The 23,420-nt window shown below is 44.5% G+C and overlaps 1 protein-coding gene across 4 annotated transcripts in view; it reads left to right on the top strand.

Moving 5' to 3' along the window:
• The window catches only part of LOC130372118 (protein unc-13 homolog B-like), an 83,576-nt gene that overhangs the window by 9,426 nt on the left and 50,730 nt on the right, over positions 1–23,420 (top strand). For all 4 annotated transcript variants that reach the window (XM_056577903.1, XM_056577905.1, XM_056577901.1 and 1 more), the window contains exons 3-8: positions 7,871–7,970; positions 13,868–13,985; positions 16,181–16,304; positions 19,100–19,173; positions 19,530–19,587; positions 22,580–22,877. In XM_056577903.1, the coding sequence (XP_056433878.1) occupies positions 7,871–7,970; positions 13,868–13,985; positions 16,181–16,304; positions 19,100–19,173; positions 19,530–19,587; positions 22,580–22,877 (772 nt within the window). The remainder of the gene's footprint in view (positions 1–7,870; positions 7,971–13,867; positions 13,986–16,180; positions 16,305–19,099; positions 19,174–19,529; positions 19,588–22,579; positions 22,878–23,420) is intronic.

Here is a 23,420-nt window from a genome sequence, read left to right as displayed (position 1 = left end):
CAGCCTCCCCTACACCCTGCCCAAGAGACACCCGCCCCCCACTACACCACACCAGCCCCCAACCCTAACCATAGGAGACACCTGCCTGAGAGCAAACACTGTTGAAAGTCTGTAGATTGGCATGGTGTCAACTGTAAACCTGAGAGCCCTTCTCCCCCACAGAGGCCCACCAGGGACCCACAAACTGAGAATCAGTCACATGCTTAACAGCTTGTCATTTATTCGCCCCCACTGGTCTGAGAAGGAAGCAGGGAGGATCTGCCTCTCTCTCGCTCTGGCATTGCTTTGGCTCTCTGTCTGTCTTCCTTCTCCCTCGATCTGTTGCAGTCTTGCCATCTCCCTTTTTTTGGGTCCCTTCCTTTCCTTCTCTCTCACCTTTTATTTCTGTTCCTGTCTCTCACTCTCTGTCTCACCCTCTCTTTCTCGGGTTCTTTCCATCTTACGCTGTCTCTCTCTCTCTCTCTATCTCCTGTCTCTCTCCACCTCTCCCCCTCTCGCCTAGCTTGGTCTGCACCGTGTCGCAAGGCTAATAGGGTAACTAGTTAATGTCTTGTTTACAGAATGATTAACCCGACTCGTTTCCTTTCCTCCCTCTCGACACGCTGGGCCAGTGCGTTAACAGCCTTGTATCCCCGCCGATAGCTCGGTTCAAAAACAATCCAAGGGTATTATCCCCACCAACCCCTGAAAGGTATCAACCAAGGATGCATTGGTTCTGAAATCTGCGACGCAAACTTCCACAGCCCCTCCCGAGTCACGGATCCATCCTTCCGTGATATCCAGGAGTGAAAACAGAAGTTACATTCAATGTTTTTGTCATTCTCTGTCAAACGGTTTTGTGCAAGTTTGAGCTCAGAGTCTGACCGCAGGTAGTGACACGCGTGGATGTCACGACGAAGAGCCACCGGTGGCGAGGTGTATGTGGGTAGAGTACAGTTCTGGACCGCGGCCTACAAGAGATGATTCAGCCTCTCTGACTCTTCTGGACAGCCGTTGATATTGATGATGGCGTCCGTGAGAGGGTTAGGCTTCCCGGACACCTTTAGTACAGCACTATGCCGTTTGTGTGGATTTGTAGAGCTTGTTCTGAGCAGCGTTTTAGTTTGATCTTGGCTTTACGAGTGAGGTTTAAGCTTTGCAGACCGTTAAAGTATAACGGCATAACTCCTACACAACAGCGGTTCTAAAAAACTATCACAAATTCTCTGTGGGTCGTAACCATGGGGATAAAACAACCCAACCCCCCTCCCTAGAACTCTCTACATAAAATGCATTGTTTTGATTCTCATACTGTTTGAATTCCTGTTGAAACTAACGGGTTCACTTGGAAGTGTTTTTTATTCATTTTGCTATAATTTACATTTACATTTACAGCATTTATAAGACGCTTCTATCCAAAGCAACTTCTTTAAGTGCATTAATCAAAAGAAAGAGAAACAATATGTCGCAATAAGTATCGTACAGTAAGGATGTGCCAAGCACTGGTTCTAGTGCTTGCTACACAACAAAGATAGCTAGGGTAAGATGCTACACAATGCTCAGGAAAAAATGTAAGTGACAGGGCGTATAACTTACAATAAGAGTAAGTGATTGGAGAGGAGAAGGGGTGGTGGAGGATAAGGGGGAGTCTATGCAGAGTCCAGGTGAACTCAACAAGCCAGTCGTGGGTCTCCTGCGGAAGCTGGTGAGCGACTCTGCGGTCCTGACATCGACAGGGAGCTCGTTCCACCACCGCGGTGCCACAAGAGGAGATTTGTGTTGTGCGACCTTTGCTTGCTCTTTCCTTAGTGCATTGAAGTTAATTCATGAAGTTCCTTAATAATGATCTTTAGTGGTCTTTATATTAAATTGTAGCTGATTCAATAAAAACCCAGAAAACAAATTCATTGTGTTTTAATAATTTAATCTCCACCAAAATTAACAACCGGGCCGTGGATTTGGATAATCATTACACTTGTATCATTTTGACAAAACAATCCTAACCCTAATGCTAATTACACTCTCCAATGTATAAAAAGCTTTTTTCTTTCAAGAAGTAGTTTTAATTCTACTTAAGTGAATTTGGTATGCTTGTTATAGGCATACAAAGGATGATAGTATACTGATTCTGCTGTTGCTTAGTATCCTAGATTTCAATGTAGACATCCCTTCTAAATAAAATCCGGTCTCACTCCAAAACAGTACATTCAACAGTTCACTCTCAGAACAGAGACAAGATGCCTAAATATATACCACTGTGTCTGTGAGTCAAGACAGACAGACAGGCACAGTATACACATACAACACAAATACAGTGCACGCATACACATACAGTCACACACATGCAGTACACACACACACTGAGCTGCCAGTGCAGTATATTCTGTACTGTACTGTGTGTCTTTGCATTGTCTCGATTTGTATTGGGCTGCCAGCACACCGTGCATTTCCCTGTTCCTTCTTGTAACCCGCACACGCACACTCACACAAAGCATGTATCTGAGGTTTATGGTACATATTATGATTTCACCCATTGGCCAATGGCCACATTCATTCAAATCACTTTATTTAAATCAAACACGGCCACAACTAGAGGACAATAGCTGTGTGTTTGTGTTATCGTGAGCACCTGGGGTCTGTATGCGTGTGGCTTATCTGATAATCACCGTACATTTCACCTTCTGGAAACGGTTTTAATGTCAACAGAGCTAGTGGTGCCATCTTCAGTTCTATAATATTATTCCGCCGGCCCTTTCTATTCTTCCCTCCCACTTTTCTCCCTTTTTTCCTTTCATTCCCTGAAACATTGATGAGCAGAGTGTTGGTTTAAAATGTCACCTCTCCCAAGCCCATGTGTTACTGCCTATTCACCGGAGGAGCTCGTCATCCATTAATAACAAACAAAGACACTCGTCAGAGAGAGTGGGAGAAAGGTCCAGCCCCATCACTGTGTGTGTGTGTGTGTGTGTGTGTGTGTGTGTGTGTGTGTGTGTGTGTGTGTGTGTGTGTGTGTGTGTGTGTGTGTGTGTGTGTGTGTGTGTGTGTGTGTGTGTGTGTGTATCATGCACAATAGGGACCAATAGGATGGATGGGGGACAAATATCCCTCAAGCGTGCGTGCGATTCTGTGTGTGTGTGTGTGTGTGTGGATGGGTGCACACAAACGAACACCGCAGATCCCGATGGCCAGCAATACTACACTACTCGGTGCCACTGGAGGCCGGCCCTAGTTGGGTCTGTTTCCTCTCCTTAATGGAGCTGTAGATGCGATCTGTGTGTTGTTATGACAGGTGGGGCGCGTTCTTTACAAGAACCGTAAACCTCCTGAGTGGTCCTGATCTAATCCCTACATCCTGCTGCTCCGGGTCCCCTCAGTCGGGGGGAGGGTGTATCTGATTAGCCCCAGGACTGTAGCCCCCCCCCCCTCCACCTCCTTTTGTCATAATTGGCCCTGCGGCGCTGCCTTTGTCTTCTCTTTAAGACGTTAAGTAATTAGTTGCCTGTGTCTTATCAGCGCTCTGACAGGTGGGGGAGCAGGCTGTGTCTAGGAGCCGGGAGGAGAAACCACGGCTTTGAGTCGTTCAAGCTTTAAGTGTCGCTCCTTAGGGGCTCGTTGTATCCACTCTCAATCAAGACAAATCCAACTTTATTTTTAATTTTGCTTTTGCGAAAAACTGTGATTAAACGTAAAACAAACAAGAAAAATGTAAAACTAATAATAACAATAATTCCGGTATCACAGAGACTCGTTGGAGAGGTAGGTTTTAACAAACTACAGGGCCAAATTGTCTAGTGGTAGAGCGCGTTGTCTGGCAACCGGAAGGGTGATGGTTTGATCCCTAGATCCTCTGATCCTAGAGTGTCGAGGTGCCATTGAGCAAACACAAAACCATGACTGCTCCTGACCAGCCGACTGTTGCTGTGTGTGTGTGTGTGTGTGTGTGTGTGTGTGTGTGTGCGTGTGTGTGCGCGTGCGCGTGCGCGTGCGCGTGCACGTGCAGGGTTGAATGTCTGGCAATTATTCGAAAGAAGCTTCAAATGACCACTGGTCTGAAAAAACTCCCCCATATATCTCTCTGGATCACTAGATCAGTCCGTCTACCATTTTAGCGATTTCTAATAAATAACAATAGAGTAACGTATTGTTATGAGGAAGAAATTGCGGGACTCGGTCACTCGGTCGTCTCTCAGACCAGCTGTGTTTGCCTCCTTTGCTCCATCACCACTGTAGTGTTCCTGTTGGAGTGAATGTTTCCGCCCGTTACCATGGGAACCAGTAAGGTCAGGTGACTCTCTGAACCAATAGATAATTCTGTCAGTCCTGACCTTCCCTTTGTGCAAAGCTTCCTCTTATATCATTTATATCTTTAGATTGAGCCTATATATATACCATTTGTTATTTAATTTAGCAGAAACTTTATCCAATGTGACGTACAGGGAATTCCAATATATATGAGCTTCACGTTATACATTTCTCTACAGGTCTGCTAATATCTGTGGGGTCTTATAGCATTTTTGTTCTATAAATGTTGTAATTAAGGTGACGATATCATTACCTTTTCGATCAAACGCATGCAAATATGGGAGATGCCATCACCGTCTCAATTTCCCGTCTGGGATCAATAAAGTAAAATCTCATTACTTTACAAACAATGCCTCAATTCCACACACCATGCAAGGCAGCCACCATCCTGCTGAGACCATGTAGGGGCTAGGGGTGTCTGGGCACCTCGAGCCGTCACGACGCAATTGGTCAGAATCACACAGGTGTTATGGGAGGGGGGGGGGGGGGGGTCGATCTCTCTCCTAGCCTGGACCAGGGGAACGAGCAGCCAGAGAGGATCATGGGATGTACGCACACTCCTCACGGGGAATGAAATGTAGTGATTATGTCATGGTGGTACTAATCCCCGGAGCCACCCCCCTCCCCACCACACCCACCGGCAGCTGGCCTATAACCCCCTGGTCCTCCCATGTGTGCGTGGACTCAGTACAGACATTGTGTTCGCCCTCCCCTTGTGGCTCCTTAGTTGTAAATGGTGACTCAGTTTGCTTTTCCACCAAAGTCAGAGCTCTTTGACTTTTTATTTTCTCTGGTCAATGGTCTCACACACACAGAGAACACAGAGAACACAGAGAACGCACACACACACACAGAGTGCGCACACACAGAGAATGCACGCACACACAGAGAATGCACGCACACACAGAGAACGCACGCACACACAGAGAACGCACACACACACAGAGAACGCACGCACGCACACACAGAGAACGCACGCACACACAGAGAACGCACGCACACACAGAGAACGCACACACACACACAACACACACACATAGAACGCACACACACACACAACACACACACACGGAACTCACACACGGAACACACACACTCTCACACGGAACACACGGAACACACACACTCACACACGGAACGCACACACAGCACACATACGTAGACACAGAACACACACAAAACAAACACACACACGGACACGCACACACACGGACACACGCACACACACGGACACCAACACACACGGACACCAACACACACGGACACCAACACACACGGACACCAACACACACGGACACCGACACACACGGACACACGCACACACACGGACCACACACGCACACACGGACACACGGACACATGCACACACGCACACACGCACACATGCACACACGCACACACGCACACATGCACACATGCACACACGGACACACGCACACACGGACACACGCACACGGACACACACACATACACACGGACACACACACATACACACACACCGACACACACACCGACACACACACATACACACACACCGACACACACACACGGACATACCCATATATACACACAGAGACCGGACACAGAAGCACATACACACACACACAAGAACCTACACACATAAGGAACCAAAGGTTTATTTGTTACGTGCACCATCATACAAGTCCTTGCTTCACGTGATAATCGTTTCAATCTTGAAACTTGGCAGAATAACCAGCTGGCGGGGTTGGCATAGCTGAGAGCGCAAATGAGGTCTATCAACACCTCTTATCTCCACTTCCTCCTCGTCCTCCAGCTCACCTCCTGCAGCCTCCTCCTTGTTGTCGTGTTGAACCCCCTACAGTCACATTTACATTCCTCTAGGATGCCTGCACGTTAGGCTGTGGACCCTCGGGTTTCAAACCCATAACCTTTCGGTTATAGGAGCTCAGCACCCTAGACTCGAAACTATCCCACCCTCGTTTTGTTTTAAATAATAATCTGTTGGTTTTCATTCAGACTGTAATGGTCGACTTCCCAGAACCTGTAATCGTAGCTTATTGTACTGGGAGATAAAGTCACCGCTTCAGAGCCGTCCTAGTCCTCTGCGTCTCGCTCAGCCCTCCCTTCACCTCTCCTTCCTCCCCTGATGGTATCAGTCTTGACAGAAACCTTTTACAGGTTGTTCTGCCCCTCTGCTCCCAGCGCTGACCTGATCCCTAGCGCCTAGCCGCAGGGAGGGGGGGGGGGGGGGGGGGGGGGGGGGTGGAGGGGTTCAGGGAGAGGGAGGACATGCTACGGAGAAGGCAGAGGGCTGAGGGCGACGCACCGCGTCAGTGTCTTTCATCACAATGTGCACACACACACTTTTTGTTCAACCTTTGTCTAATCAAGACCGGTCCTCATCTAAAGTTTCAGATTTTGTTACGTTATTTTTGACTTTCTTGTTCCTCATGTGTCATGTCCTTTAAATTGTTGTTTTGCAACAATTTAGGAGCTATTAATAAACAGGGTTATTTTTATTTTATACATACATATATATATATATATATATATATATATATATATATATAATCTATGAAAGAACGAGAGAACTAGGCAAAGGGATAATGGAAAGATTATTATCTTGTAATCTCTGAAAGGTTTTCTTTTTTGTTGGAAATGAGGTTCTCCTGGTATATAATGCATCTGTTTTCTGCGTCAGATGTGATGTCATTCACTTACAGCCGGCCTATATACCGTACAAGCCCAGCAGCCTTTAATAAATTACTTTCAAATTGGGTTACTTGTATTTCAACCAAGTCTATACATCCGTCTAAAAACAATTTCACTCTAAAAACTCGTAATTTAATAAAATAATTAAATTACCCGGTATGGGATTGGACTTTTTGACGTGACTTTTTTCAGCAACCTCTGTCTTTCCTCACTCATAGTCTATTTCTCGCCCAGTGTAGTAAAGGTTAAATCCAACAAATGAAACACTTCCCAGACAGAAAATGGTCACCTAGAGCGCGTCACAATGCTGCCTAACATTCACCCATTCATGCACACATTCACACACCGACGGCGGTGTCAAACGTGCAAGGCGTCAGCTAGCTCGTCGGGAGCAGTGAGGGTGAGGTGTCTTGCTCAGGGACACCTCAACAAAGAAGAGCTGGGGATCGAACTAGCAACCTTCCGGTTAGAGTGAACCTACCTCCTGAGCCACATGCTGCCCACCCTCGAATGTGTTGTCACTCTGGGTGCTAGGATATCATTCTGGATGGGAATGTGTTGTCACTCTGGGTGCTAGGATATCATTCTGGATGGGAATGTGTTGTCACTCTGGGTGCTAGGATATCATTCTGGATGGGAATGTGTTGTCACTCTGGGTGCTAGGATATCATTCTGGATGGGAATGTGTTGTCACTCTGGGTGCTAGGATATCATTCTGGATGGGAATGTGTTGTCACTCTGGGTGCTAGGATATCATTCTGGATGGGAATGTGTTGTCACTCTGGGTGCTATCATTCTGGATTTGAATGTGTTCGTGATAACTCTGGGTTTTCTCAGCAGTGAGTAGTAGAATATGTACTGCGTTGTAACGCCCTCTTTTCTCTCGCTCCTCCAGAAAAGTTCAACAGCTACGTGACGCTGAAGGTTCAGAATGTCAAGAGCACGACCATCACGGTGCGAGGGGACCAGCCCGGCTGGGAGCAGGACTTCATGTTGTAAGTCCACAGTCACACACACGCATACGCACACACACGCACGCACGCACAAGCACAAACCAATTCAAACCAATCTGTAGCTTTAGCTATTTACTTTGTCAATTTAATTGTCTATGTTTTCCATTTAGTTTTGTAATGGGAACAATGATCAGATATTATATTAATTGTGGAGCGCACAATTATTTTTGTCAACCGACCTTTTCATCAGTCGTAGTATTTAGTTTTTGCTTCTGAATATGTATTGAAAGTAACTATCACATTTGCCATCTCCAAACGTTAAAAAAGGGTTCTAGTTTGTTTGGTGATGCTGGTGTCTTGGTTCTATGAGGTCCTGTGTAGCTCAGGAAATACCAAACAACACACTCAAACATATTTAATGCGCAACAAGAGACCACAATACTATCCCCCAATCACATATCAAAACACTGTATCTTCGGGGCATCTTGAAATGTGAAACGTCTCCGGTTCAATTGCGTTTTAGTCAGGCTATTGTCTAGGAAAGGCTACTTTTGTAATTCAACCTATTGTGTCGAAATATTGACCAGAACATTGGCTAAATAGAGAGGAGTGCAGTTGCCCGACCGGCAGGTACATACCACTAGACACACAGCACTCACCGGTGATTGCTTCTTTAGTGATCACCGGTCACCGATTAGAATTGTGCCATAAATTACACACATGACGTTTGTGAATGTAAAATTTCATTTTCAAGTCAATATGGTTAGTTTATTGTAAAACGTATTATTTTTGGTGCCAAAACCGCGCTGTGCACTTGTAATGACTAGTCTCGGACTATGTCATTACAAATCAAAACGTTTCAAAACATGAAATGTATCTATAAGATGTCTGAAAATGGATTTGTTCCTTTGTGTAAACGTCTGGTTATTTGCTGGACGAATCTCTGATTCCACGGGTACACGTCTGCTCTGCTACTAGTCCAGGTTTATGTTTGATTCCCGGTTAGCAGTGCGATTGTACCAAATAGCCAGACGTATAACAGCAGCATAAAACAATGCAAGAAGGTTGAGTATTACGTTATTAGCAAAATGTTGAATAGTGCAGAGTTTATAAATCATTCATGACGGATTTGCTATGCAGTAGAAAAAGGGAAGCAGCCTCCTATATTATCTACGCTTATCTATTATTTATTTATTTATTATTATATTTACTTCCTAGAGCAGGTGATCAAGAAGCACTGGACTACTGGTCCCCTGATGGGCTGGTGGAGCAGGTATGGTCTCCAATAACGGGAAGTAGAGTGCTATGAATACTATGCTGCAGATCGGTACAAGACAACATTGGAGAAATAGTTTAGACGGGCGGGACTCGTAGAGTTCCCGATCACGCCTGAGGAAGTGTTTTCATTTTAGTGTGAGGCTGAGCACGTCACGTTGAAATGTGTCGAAACACATTTAGGTTTCAGACCCACTGGTCATGTTTTTTTTCTCTTTCCTTTTATATAAGTCATTGTTTAAAGGAATAACCACTGAATTGGAAAATATGTTTTACTTGTTAACGTGGGCCAAAACCGTAGTGAAAGTTTATCTATTTTCTTACTTCCCCTATTTACTTCACATACTGTAATACTAGAAGGATAATATTATTTAGGTATACGCAAAATGCTTCACTCCAAAGCAGAAGCGAAATGAGATACATTATTATTATTCTACTTATTAATTTTTTATCCTTTATTTATTCATGGAAAGCCAAAAATAATACTAATCTTGAAAATAGTCCCAGAAGTTGTCCAGCGGTCGTATTGTGCCACACAAAAGTGTTTCTTCAGGCTCTCTTTTTCAATGACGCCCTGATTACAACACATACAAATAAAAACTGAAATACAAATGTACAATAGGCATAAACAGTAGGTCAAACCAAAAGAACAACATTTCAATACATATAAATAATACAATAGGACCATTAAGAAAGCAATTTAAAACACATACTTATTTAATGCGACTTCAATGATCCCCTTCAACTTCTCATTTGAGACCAATAGCTCCATTCTTAGTGTGTCCTGAATTATATTTCATGAATTAGATTAAAAGTAATCGTTCCTGAGTTGCTATTGGTGCAAGTCTAATGTGTGACTGAGAGCGAGGGTAGACATCTTGGTTTGGGATGTATACAATTTGCTTCATATTGGTCTTGAATTCCGATTCAGGGTGAAGTGACCACATGTTGAAGGAATCCTGTTCCATAATCGTCCTTTTCCCTCCTCACACATCGCAGATTGATTTCCTCCCAATACTTTTCCATCAGTCTCTATGACAACAGGTTCAAGTCAGCAGGTGGGCTGTTCCGTGTCCGTGTTGACGTATTGTGGCTGTGTTTGTTTTTCCAGTCATGAATGATTACGCCGGCAATATTTAATTTATCCCCGGGCATCACTCGCTGTATGCTAGTTATTACCAGACGATAGCAAGCCACATATTAGTCCAAGGTTTCGCTCAAACAAATTCAATGAGGAACTGAATTAGTTCAGCCAAAGTATTTTCCGGCAAATATCTATTTGAGTTTTGTCCAGCACTGGAGATATTGCTTCATGATGTATTTTTTTTATCCAACTCTGTAAATACATTTAAAACTAAATTGAATCCAGCCGTCATAAGAGTTGCCTCTTATGCCCTTAAAGGGGTAGTTCAGAATTTTGGACATAGGGCCTGACTCCTAAATTAGCCTTGGTGTTCTTTATCATTGGAGACAGTTTTCAACACATTTCATTTAGTCCTTCTAGTTGCAGAGTTTGCTGAATCAGAACCAAAATCAGAATCACTATTATTACATCTTATTGTACAGTACACTAGAGTAAAATTCTTAGGCTTGGTTCCTCAACATTCACATAGCAGCAACAGTACAAGATAAAATAAATAAATAAAGATAAGAAACCATATGAAAAGAAACAAAGTAAAAAATAAAAAATAAAAAATATAATATAAGTATAAAAATAAACAAGTAAGTAGCAGCATCAATAATAATAAAAAGTAATGAGGTGCAATAAAGTGTGAAGTGTAGGGTGTTCAAGTGGTAGTGAAAGCAGCCACAGGTAGGGTTATTGAGCAATAGATTAATGCTGTGCAAATACAATAGATGGTTAAACACCAGTCTGTTGTTGTGGTGTGCGTGTGGATGGTTGGGGGGTAGTGTGTTTCTCCAGGAGTCTGACTGCTTGGAGGAAAAAACGGTTTGTCATCCTCTGGATTTTGGCCCTTAGACTTTGGTACCGCCTCCCTGACAGCAGTAGCTCAAACAGTTTCTGGTTGGGGTGGCTGGGGTCCCCAATGATTCGGAGGGCCTTCCTGACACACCGGGCCTTATAGATTTCCTGGATGGAGGGAAGCTCACATCCGCTGATCCTCTCAGCTGTCCGCACTACCCTTTGCAGCATTTTGCGGCTTTGGGCAGTGCAGTTCCCGTTCCAGGCAGTGATGCATCCAGTCAATATGCTCTCCGTTGTGCCTCTGAAGAAGGCCCCCAGGATCTTGGGCCCCACTCCAAACTTTTTCAGTCGCCTAAGGTGAAATAGGCGCCGCTGTGCTTTTTTCACCACCTGGTTGGTGTGCTCCTCCCAGGTGAGGTCTCTGGTGATGTGGACCCCCAGGAACTTAATGCTGTGTACCCTCTCCACAGCAGACCCGTTGATGGTGATGGGGTGTTGAATCTGCCTCTTCCTTAGAAGTCCACTACGAGCTCCTTGGTTTTTGTTGTTGTTGAGAATGAGGTTGTTGTCCTGGCTGTACTGAGCAAGACAGTCAACCTCGCTACTATAGGCCGTCTCATCACCATCAGTGATCAGGCCCATCACTGTCAATTACACGGTCGATGTAAATGTCTGTGTTGATAGAATAATGTTAGAAATAAAACCAACCTTGCATTGCATTTTGAGGGATTTGCTGTGTCTCAGCAACAGTGTTATATTCCTGGTAGTAGGCTACGGCAGCAGCGGACTGATACCTAGGTTAAATTCCGCTGCTGCTGAGGAAGTAGTCAAAATGCGATGATTCATGCGATGCATGAATAGATTCTGATTCTGATTCTGATGCAAGGTTAATTTTATTTCTAACATTATTATATCAACACAGACATTTACATCTATAGTCTGGCGTTATAATGGATTTACCTTGGGTGTACTGTGGAGTGGGTAAGACTGTTTTATTATTATGGCCCGTTGCTGTGCGCTAGCCTAGCACGAGCGAACTCTGCAACTATGACTGAATGAAATGTGTTGAAAACTGTCTCCAATGATAAAGAACACCAAAGCTAACTTGGGAATCAGGCCCTATGTCCAAAATTCCGAACTACCCCTTTAAGCAATTGAGTTTCCATCAGCTGAGTCATTCTGTTGGGGGGGGGGGGGGGGGGGGGGGGGGGTGGGGGTGTGTGTGTGTGTGTGTGTGTGTGTGTGTGTGTGTGCGCGCGTGTCCGCGTCCGTCCCAGATCCTGTCTTTACACCTGCACTGTCAGGTTGCCGTGGTGACGATCCAGAATCCTTCTCCTCTGTCAATTAGCCTTCCTTTTTCATTCTGTCTTTCCTGACTCATTTTGTCACTTTCGTTCATTCTTTCTTGATTTCACATTTACTCTGAGAACTCTTTTTGTCCCTCCCTTTTTCAGTGCATCCCTCCTCCTCTCATCTGTCTGCTCATTCTATCTGTCCTCCTTTCATTCGGTCTCTCCATCTGCTTTCATCCTCCCTCTCCTCTCTCATTCCGTCTCCCCTCCTCTCCCCCTATCTCTCTCCTCTCGCCTTTTATTATCAGCGACATCATTCAAATGCTGTGGTCAAGTGGTTCCCTATTTCATTTTTTCTGTCGTTGGCCTTTTTGAATAACGTGTCTGAGAACAAATACTTGTGTTTGTATAGCAGAGACCAACCAGGTAGGCCTTTGTTGCCTGTTACTATAGCAGTAGTAGTGGCAGCAGCAGCAGCTGTAGTAATAGTACAACAGGAGTTTTCTTGGCTCAAAATTTAACCGGGGGCCACAATATCTATAAAGTTCTAATTATTACACAAATCGCGATCACCCAATTATCGCGATGGCTTTTGTTGCACTGGCGGTAGGGCTGCGCGATTAATCGTATTAAAAACTGTGATCTCGATTCATAACTTTGTGGAATTACATTTCTAAATGAAATCGATTCTGCTGTATTTTCAGCAGGGACATCAGGTGCATCAATACAAGCGCTCCTTCTTTTTCCCTCCAACCAATGACGAATTGATCCAAAAGATAACCCCTCTGATGATGGTGCTGAGAAAGATCACCAATACCGAAAAAAGGTTCACATTCTGTGGTGTGAAAGTGTATTGGACTCAGACAAGACGATGAGAGTCAAACTCATGTACATTACAAGCTGTGTTTTTTTTGCCTTTTAAGTTAGCCCCCCTAATCCTAAGGTACATTACAGTTTTGGGAAAGAGTGTGACAGTAATTTCCATCGCACCAATGTCGAATTTTAACCCCTCCTTACCTGCAAATAAATCAGTTAGGGAATAACCAATCACATTCTGGTATTTTTGTCATACTCACCAAGGCAACTGTTAATGTTATAGGATATGGCAGAGGCAACAGCCTATTTTTGTTTATCACACCAGTCCTCTTATTGCATCCATGGTGGAATTTTTCTGTTGGCGCACTTTTAGTTATTCAACAGGGAAACCGCCTGAAGAAAATACTCCCATGCATAAGAAGCATACCTACCTCTCTCATCATCTTGTTTTTTTTGGGGGGGGTTTCCTTCTCGCTTTGATATATTTGACGGTTCTCACCGTGCTTATTTGAGTTGAAAGTCCAAATAGAAAATTTAATTAATAAATACAATACTTGTTCTCCAAAGCACCTCAAGAGGTGTTTAGACTTGTCCGGCAACATATAACCAGTTGTTTGTGTGTCCTCCAGTGAGATCAACCGTCTGGACCTGGGTCTCATCGTGGAGGTGTGGAACAAGGGTCTGATCTGGGACACCATGGTGGGCACCACCTGGATCCCCCTGGACACCATCTGCCACTCAGACGAGGTACCTCGCCAGCTATCAAGCTAGCATGCTATACAACTGTTACGAAAGGGGGGTGGCCTTTAGCTAAATGCTAAAATAATAAATATACTGTTTCAAATGTGAACGGCCGCAACATCTCTAGCCTAACGGCTGAAATGATAATGATCGTGTTATTATGGCAAACTGCCAAAAAATGCAATAATAGCTCTATAATTGCTGTCTGCATTTAAAGTCCACGCAAAAATGCCTGATGGGACTTTGAAGGCCATCTTGAAATCCTATCATAAGGAATATTTGCCCGCGATTTAAATGCATTCTGCAATTATAGCAGTATCACCCCATAGCTTTTTATTTAAGTTACCTATTTTATAAACTAGAGTTTTAGCGCGCGCATTGCACACGCTCAACCTCTAATTGTAATTAAACCCATAGCAATAATGTGGAAACCCCGGTCGATAATGTATCAAATTTCTGAGCGCATAATATATTAACATTTTGCCTATATTTTAACAATGATTAACATTCTTTCAACACAAATGACTCTTAAAAGCAGTGGCAACATTAACCATTCAGCGAACAAAAGGCAACAGGCTGATTATCATTTAGGGGGCCACTCAATGACATGCAACACGCCCACTGAAGTGGTGTGAGAAATAACGACTTTCTACTCCTCATTCACCTATAAAGTAATTGACATTTCCTATGGAGAAAATACTACCTCAGGGGTAGTATTATTCAGGAGAATTTCAGGGTACAAATATGTTATTCACACATACGGCATATCAGGAGAATATCAGGACTTGCATGTGTGTCTGAAAGCAGCTAGTGTGTGAGCATTTGATTACATTATAAAATTAGTCAATTTATTGTAGCAGGGGTAATTGTTGGAAAGTGTAGTATACTATGCATGTAAATCACTTATTAAATAGCTTTTACTGTTATTCAGGGCTGAAAAGTGCATTGACATTTTAAAATGCAAGGCCACTACTATAAAAAATGAAATGAAATGACAATAATAATCATCATTGAGATGAAACATCTCTTCCAGTGTCCTGGCCAAGACAGGCAGCAGTAGCCTACAGTCACACAGAGCATACACACAAAACATAAGAAAAATAAAACACCTAAAACAGTCCGCAGGGGGGAGGAGGGGGGATATCAATATCTAAAGACATTTGGGGAGGCTCAATGTGGAGCGTAATATTACATTTGAGCAACAAAGTGTAGTCTTGTGGTTGACTTCATAGACAATTCACCATACTGTGTTATTGACATGTTTTCGTTCTGTGCTATAGGGACACTGTCTCTTTAAGATCACGTGACTTATGTGTTGATATGCCGGTCGGTGCGATGTTTGTATTTAACGATTTTTATATGGCAAAATTAACGACCTGCAGAAATTGTCTCTTCCCTTCTTTTATCGCAATTTATACAGTGTATAGACAGAACTTGTTACCTGGGAGAGTTTGTCTACGGCAGAGCCGTTATGTTTAAAAACATAACGTCTTACCTGGGCGAGTGTCGCTGCGGTGTGTGCGCGTGCGTGTGTATTCTAACCTGCGCGTGTGTCGATGGCGGAGCCGTTATGTTTAAGGGCGAGTGTCGCTGCGGTGTGTGTGCGTGCGTGTGTGTTCTTACCTGTGCGTAGATCGATGGGGGAGCCGTTATGTTCAAATACATAACGTCTTACCTGGGCGAGTGTCGCTGCGGTGTGTGCGCGTGTGTTCTTACCGCTGCGCGTGTGTCGATGGCGGAGCCGTTATGTTTAAAACATAACGTCTTAGCTCAGCGAGTGTGTCTCTGCCTTTGTCTTTACGTGCGATGTGTGCGTGTGCGCGCGTGGGTGTGTGTGTGTCAATTCCATGTATGTTTGTGCGCATGTGCGTGTGTGTGCAGTGTGTATATGCGGTGTGTATGTGCGTGCTTGCGGTGTATGTATGCGTTTGCGCGTGTTGTGTGTGTGTGTGTGACCTGCAGGCTGCTTGACACATGCGCACATGAGTAACTTGAGTAACTGGTGCGACAGGCCTACTATTATAGTAGTAAAACTTGGTAATATTGTGTCACATTTTCGTTCGTGCTTCTTGGCCATCCAAAGGCTGTGGAACTGTGCTAAATGTCTATTGACCACTACATTACTGCTAAATGCATTATGCTGGTCTGGACCAGGGTATGTAGCTCTGTATCTCTGATCGCGGCACTGTGTCCCGTGTCAGGAGGGGTCGGGGGAGTGGATGCCCCTGGACGCGGAGGTGCTGATGAAGGCGGACGAGATCTACGGCACCAAGACCGCCACGCCCCACCAGCTGCTGCTGGACACCCGCTTCGAGCTGCCCTTCGGTAAAACACCTCTCAATAGTGAGGGCGCCTGAGTACCAGCCCAAAAGGCCTGGGCCTCCATCCCCAGTAGATGCTACGGCCCGAGGTTGGGGGAGCCCAAACGCACGACAACAGACGACGGTTGTAAAGTTCAAAGGTTTTGTTTGATGGGAGTGAGCAGAGGCTGGTTGATGCAGGAGGTCAGCCGGGTCGTGTAGGAACCAGGAAGGCGGTGGGGAGGAACAGCGCCGCGGTAGTAAGAGGATCTTTCCAAACTTCCCAATCAGAGACCAGGGGTTGATCAGGTGGCCATGTACTGTAGGTGCAGAGTACAGAGCCAGGACACCGGGGTTAGCACCCCTGCTCTAGCTGTGAGCCAAGGCCACTTAAGTGACCAAAGGGAGTCGGGAACAAGGGTTTATTGCCTCATCCGATTGAAAATACAGGAACGTACAGTGCAGAGTTTTAATGCGTTCTTTGGAATAATATATCAAAAAAATATTTTAAACCTTCAGGCATTTAAGGCATTTCCACAAATGCCAGCAGTTTGTTTCACCTCTGTCCTTGCAAATGCCACCGCTATCTCACTCAGCAGGAAGGAAGCCCGTAACCTGCATCCGTTGGTCATGGCATTCAGGCTACGATTGGTGGAGTCTTGGCCAGCAATACCTAACATGGCCACACTTTTAATGTGGCAACAAATTTTTGTTATTTAGCTTCCACGCATACAAAGCAGTTTTTTTAATGTCACTACTATTGGACACAGTTCAAACTTTGATTCATGAAAATACAATGAACTATATTCAATACCTTCATATACATATTTAATAATAGCAGCTGCGCAGCTTAGCCTCTGTTTGTTCCACTGAGGATACACTTTCAATGCGCAGTCTGCCAGAATAACCCTTTTGATGCAGCTCTAACAGCTTTGATGCTAGGCTAACCCCTTTATCGCCAGGGCAACCCTTTTCTCGGCAAGCAAACCCCTTTGATGCTAGTTATACCCCTTTGATGCTAAGCTAACCCTTTTTACACTAAGTTAATACGTTTGATACTATGTTAGCCCCTTGGGGCCACGCTTACCCCTTTGACACATTTTAACGCTACACAAAACCTCTTTGACCCTAGGCTAACCCCTTCTGGGCAAGGCTAATGGTGCGTTTTATTATCCATCCGTCTCGGAGGTCCGAGGACGTTGCCTAGCGACACGCATGAACACGCCCCTTTTCCTCGGACGGCAAACTTGCTTGCTCGGATGAACTCAGAGGCCGAGCATGGATTCCGAGACAGAATTCAAGATGGCTGCGCCCAGTGTGACTTGAAGTATGAACTGTTTTCATTGTGTTTGGACCGCTTTAGTGGTTTGAATGTAAATTTCATTCATTGCATTACTGCAATACCTCACTGCGTCCGTATCTCTGCCTATGGCCTATACTATAGCCTACTTATTTTGGAGCGCCTGGTACTCTGCCAATGCTACCGCGACAACAGCTTTCCGGATGGAGTCCATGTTTTTCTCCAACGACGGAGCGAAACATAATAAAAGGCTTGAAGTGTGGCCATCACGTGTGGCCATAACGTCACGTCCGAGTCGGTTCGCAGAGAATACTAAAATGCACCATAATCACTTTAATGCTAAACTAACACCTTTTCTGCTAGGCTAAGCCCTTTGGCGCTAGGCTAGCCCTTTTGATGCTAGGCTAACCTCACTGGCGATAGGGTTAACCCCATTGATCCATCAAAGTGGTGAATCTGTCTGGTTTCCGCCAAGATAGCATAGCATCTGGCTGGAGAGTGAGGCCTTTCCAGGTGGCGCCGGAGCTCTCTATCATCGCGGCTCAAATGCTTAACCCACTCCCCTCCCCTCCAACCTACCCCCCCCCCCCCCCCCCCCCCCTCCCCTCCCCGGGCCACGCAGACTTTGAAGCCCCCTGGTCTTTGTTCTGTGTGGGCCGTTTGATGTGTGTTTCTACGGTAACTACCTCGTGACCGGCGACCGTCGTGGGAGTAGAACAGCAGTGTTTAGAGGCTGGTTGATGGGAGGATGGAGGGGAGTTAGGTAACAGATATCTGACAGATGGAGATATATGTGGGTGTGGGTGTATGTACAGTATGTATATATGTATATATTTATTTATATGTGTGTGTGTATCTATAAAATGTTTATCAATGTCCGCTATTTGGGACACAAATAGTTTCATCCAACTCATCAACCTCCTAATTTCTGCCACTGCAAGTGGTTTTTTTTCATGATTCCGTTTTCCAACAGAGTTTAGTTTACCTATTTAAATGATTCCCGGTAGGAAGAGCTCTGGGCACTGAGGCCAGAGCGATGCCCTGACTGTGTTGTGATGCTGGCTCCAATGTAATGTGCAGTGTGAACATCCGACGCAGCAGCCTCGTTCCTCTCCACCTTTCTCCTGGGGTTCATCATAAATCAGATTAGAACTGTCGTCTCAAATTGAAACTGTGAAACATTTATGACATATAAACAGTCCCAGTGTGTGTTTTATGCGCCTACCTTAATGCCTTAGGAAATAGTTGCTCACATTCAAAGCAAGCTGTTCTGGACTTTAAACTGCACGGGATCACTCACTCTTAACTGTGTTTACCTTCCAGTTCCTATAGGGCCCATATAATTAAACAGGCCTCATGAATATGCGATGAGGTAGGATTTAGGATGTAGTTCCCGCATTTTACTGTGTGTGTGTGTGTGTGTGTGTGTGTGTGTGTGTGTGTGTGTGTGTGTGTGTGTGTGTGTGTGTGTGTGTGTGTGTGTGTGTGTGTGTGTGTGTGTGTGTGTGTGTGTGTGTCAGACATCCCAGATGAGGAGGCAGAGTACTGGACTGGGAGGCTGAAGGACATCAACACCATGCCTATCCATGAGGAGGTACACAGACACACACACACCACACACCACACAGGATCTCGCAGTCTAAATCACTGATAACATAAATGTTACATTCATCAATCCCCACAGTACCTTGCTGGGATTGCCAAACAATTATGATGACAAAATGTGACTGTTTTTCAAATAAGAAAAAATTTCGGCTTGGTCACAAAGACGAAATAAATAAAATATGAATATTGATGAAATACAGACAGTGTGTTTTTTTCTTCATATACAAATGCTGTCTGTATTTGTTTTTATTGTATGAATATTGACTTACTGTTTTGCTCTAATATATGATTGTTGACTGTGTCAGCTTGTCACTGATGTTTCCCTTTCTTTTGTTTTCTCTCCAGTACCCTCTCCAGGAGGACGTGGCTGGTCGACCGCTGCATCTCGCCGCCTCCCAGTGCTGTGAGTTAGGCACTGCATTACCCCCCTTGGCCCCTAGAGGGCGCCATTTATCCACTATACAACTGCTCAGATCCCTAACCAAAAATTAACTAACAAAACTGTATGGTTTAAAATCCCCACCTATCGAAGCATACATAAGCTCGATTTTTCACATTCCAAAAATGTTGGAGTTGGAGCACTAGACTTTTCCCTATCTTTATTTGTATTTTGTTTGGTTTGTTTTTCATATGATCGTACACAATTTATTGTAGTTTGTTCTTCTTTCATTAACATTTTGGTTGAGCCAAGATTGCATCATTTATATATCTAACTGTAACTCCCCTTTGTCAGTGACAGATACCAACAAACAAATAACTACAAAAGTTAATGTGATTAGTTTCAAACAAAACAAAGAAATATAGATTTTTGTTGTCCACTCTGCTCATTAACTTTCCTCCTCAAGGTCAAGCTACTCTCACTTCCTCTCTCTGTTCTGTCTGGGTCACTCTTCTCTCACTCCTGCTGTGCTATGTCGGTATCACTTTTCTCTCACTCCCTCTATGTTATGTGGTCTAACAAACGTCTCACTCCTCACGCCTCATGCCTACCACAACACCAGGCAGCTATTTCGGATGGGCTGACACTCAGAGTATGTAAAACAGACCACCATCGTGTTCTCCCAAAGACCTTCCCTGCTGCCACCTTGCGCATGTCCTTGAGCCCCCCTTCCAACACACCCCTCCCAGTAATAAATATACAGTATACCCCAAGATGTCCCACAGATGTCCCACCAATGGCTGTTGTTTTGGTTTGGTTATGTTTAATCGGTAAATCCCTGCTTCACCGTTAGCCATTTGGCCCTCTGCTCACCCTCTTCTCCTCCATCTTTGTTATTTTTGTTTTCTGTCTTTTGATGTGTCTGATTTGTTCATCACTGTTTCTGCACATCCTTTGTTTGAGTTTGCTCAGAAGATCGATATCGCTGATGACATCTCTCTAATTCATCATTTAGAATTAATTCAATTAATCAAGAATAAAATCACTTAATATAATAAAACGGTTCAAAGTCTAGTGTGAGCTTAAACTCGTATGGGAATCCTTGAACTATCTCTTTATTATATAACAGCCAAGTGCTATTTCCTACAATTATGTTACTTTCTAAAAATGTACCATTGAAATGCATAGCCTTCATTCACTTTTGAGAGAATCTAGACATATTTAATAATAAAACATACTCAACATATTACAGATACTAATCTAACGTTCAAATCAAATATTCACCAATCCAATATATCTAGGAGATGTTTGTGAAGGGGTAGAATGTGGCTGTGTGTCTGTCTGCCAAGGGACCAGCAACATTAAAATCCAACACCACTCCTCCGCCAAGCCGGTCTCTGCCCCGCCCTTCCTAGCTCGGTGTCACCTTGGAAATATCCTCCTTTTTATTTTTCCTTTTACTCTCAGCCGTACATAACAAGGACCGTACATCTTGTTATGTCTGAGGTAGTTTCTCCCAGGCCTTGTGCGTTGCTGCAGAAGACCCGCCCCCTCCTCGTATGATGTCACTGGCAGCATTAAGATGATTGCTTTACTTAAAGGCTTTTATTGGTTTGTCCTCATGGCGGACAACATGGTTTCACCCCTCGCTTTAATTCGTCCTGCAAAACAAACAGCGACTGCTTTCCTGCCCAATCCAGATCTGTGTATTCCTCCTCCCCTCAGGCCGTGTTGAGACTGCAAAACGTCTAAAAATGTGGTCACGTAAATATAAAATATTTGTGTCTTGACTATATAAGACCGTAAAACAATTATTTTACCAAAGATTAGTAACAAGAGTTTATAATGAATTTGCCCTTTTTTATGCTTTCTATTCATATACCCTCTTTCTTATTAGGCTATGACAGTTTAATTGTGGTCATGTTTTCATTGAGCTCTCCTTTGCTAACAGACGGTCAACATAGAGTTATTGAGTTTGTACAAGGTGTGTGCAACAATGTTGTTATAATACAAACAAAAGTATCTGATCAAACAAACAATACAAAAAAAAAAGATAACAATCGATAGCATATATAACAGTATATGACGCAGAACGATGACAACGTGATGCCTCTCTGTCTGGCAGGGGGTGTTGAATTTGTTTGTAAGGCCTGTTGAGATCCTAATAGGCATATCCTTTGACCGTATAACCGTACTCTCTCACCTGGCAAACCCCACTTCCTGGTGGTGTTAAGCCTCTGTCTTAACCAAAGTCTTTCAGGAGCGTAGAAGTGCAAATGTAAATAAAATACAAATATTAACCATAGTGCATCTCAAAGCCATGGAGAAAACCCCTTTTATTAATGTCAACAAATCAGACTTGTTAAATGCCTACTCATATAAACAAGGAGAGGACAGTATCATGACAAGGGGGTTTGATTCCCAGTCAAAAGGTTCTGGGGCGGATCCCCCATTGTCCTCAGTCTACCTGTCAGCATCCTAGAGTGACCAGCCCCAATCCCTACCTGCTCAAATATGACCTATCACAAATTCACTGTAAATCCCTTTGGCTACACTCTGGTGTCCTTTTAACTTAGCTAGTAATCACTTAATTCCACCTCTATACGGAAGTATCAAAGAGCACACATATATATATACACACACACAAACACACACTGTAGCTTAGGGATTCCCCACAGTGCTGAGAACAATAGGTCCTTTGACACGCTGGGAAAGCAAAGCAAACACAGGCGTAGATACTGAGGGTCAGGTGTCGGTGCTGTTGACATTTGTCAGAGACGGTAGGGTAGCAGCCTCCGTAGTCTCCTTCCCGATCGCCGTAGCGGTCGCTCATGAGGGGACCCACGGAGGAGCTATGCTGTACCCCAACACAAGGGTCCGAGGGGCCGAGAGCGTACCAACCCCCAGTCACCGCCATCATCGCCGCCGTCGTCAATAGCGACCAGGCGATGGACGATGGCCCTGTTGGTGGCCTGCCTCATGAAGCTGACCCGCTGGGTGTTTACCCCCACTGCAGCGCTGGACGAGCACGACAGCGCGCAGGACGACCATGACAGCGACTACCGCAGCGAGACCAGCAGCAGCGCGCCGCCGCCCCGCTTCCACACCACGGCCCAGCCCAACTCGTCACTGCACCAGTACCCCGTGAGGCCGACCGTGAGGGCGGCCCCGAACCACCAGCACCAGCACCACCTCAACCAGCAGCAGCAGCCCCCCCAGCAGCAGCAGCTCCATCCCGGGGTGAACCCGCGGGAGCCCTGTGCCGAATCGGTGCACAGCTTCGACATGGAGGACCGGGAGCCAACGGGGAGCAGGTCAGACACACCCCGGCCTTCTTATGAGTCATGATCAGGCCATCGCATTTTGTGCTTGTGTCTATTTTTTTTATTTTTATAATTAAAAAAAATAATTAAGAAACTCAGTCTATGCGAACATAGTCAGAGCTGTAACGACCCCCACACACACACACACGCACACGCACACACACATGCACACACACACACTATAAATGAAAATATACATGAGCAACAACATTTAACTTAAAAGATAAATCTTAATTATATTTGGTTTAAGAAATGTATCAAAGCATACAAATTAATTACAAAAGCCATAGCCAGCTGGGGATCACAGAGTACAGTTTATATATACAACACTTCCAAGTACTTTCTGATTTCCATGACAAAGGACAGTTCAAAAGACCGTTTGCAGCTAATATAAAGTTACCAGGCTAGATATTCCCTGAAGAGGTGGGTCTTCAGCTGTTTCCTGAAGATATTTAGTATGGGTTCTCCTTGTATCTACTGAGACTGTATCACTCTGCTGACGACTCTCTAGTGGCAGGAGTAGACCTAATGGTT

This window comes from Gadus chalcogrammus, chromosome 19 (assembly GCF_026213295.1).
Source record: "Gadus chalcogrammus isolate NIFS_2021 chromosome 19, NIFS_Gcha_1.0, whole genome shotgun sequence".
Taxonomy (NCBI): domain Eukaryota; kingdom Metazoa; phylum Chordata; class Actinopteri; order Gadiformes; family Gadidae; genus Gadus; species Gadus chalcogrammus.
Note: the sequence above shows the minus strand (reverse complement) of the source record. Positions and strands in the feature narration are given on the sequence as shown.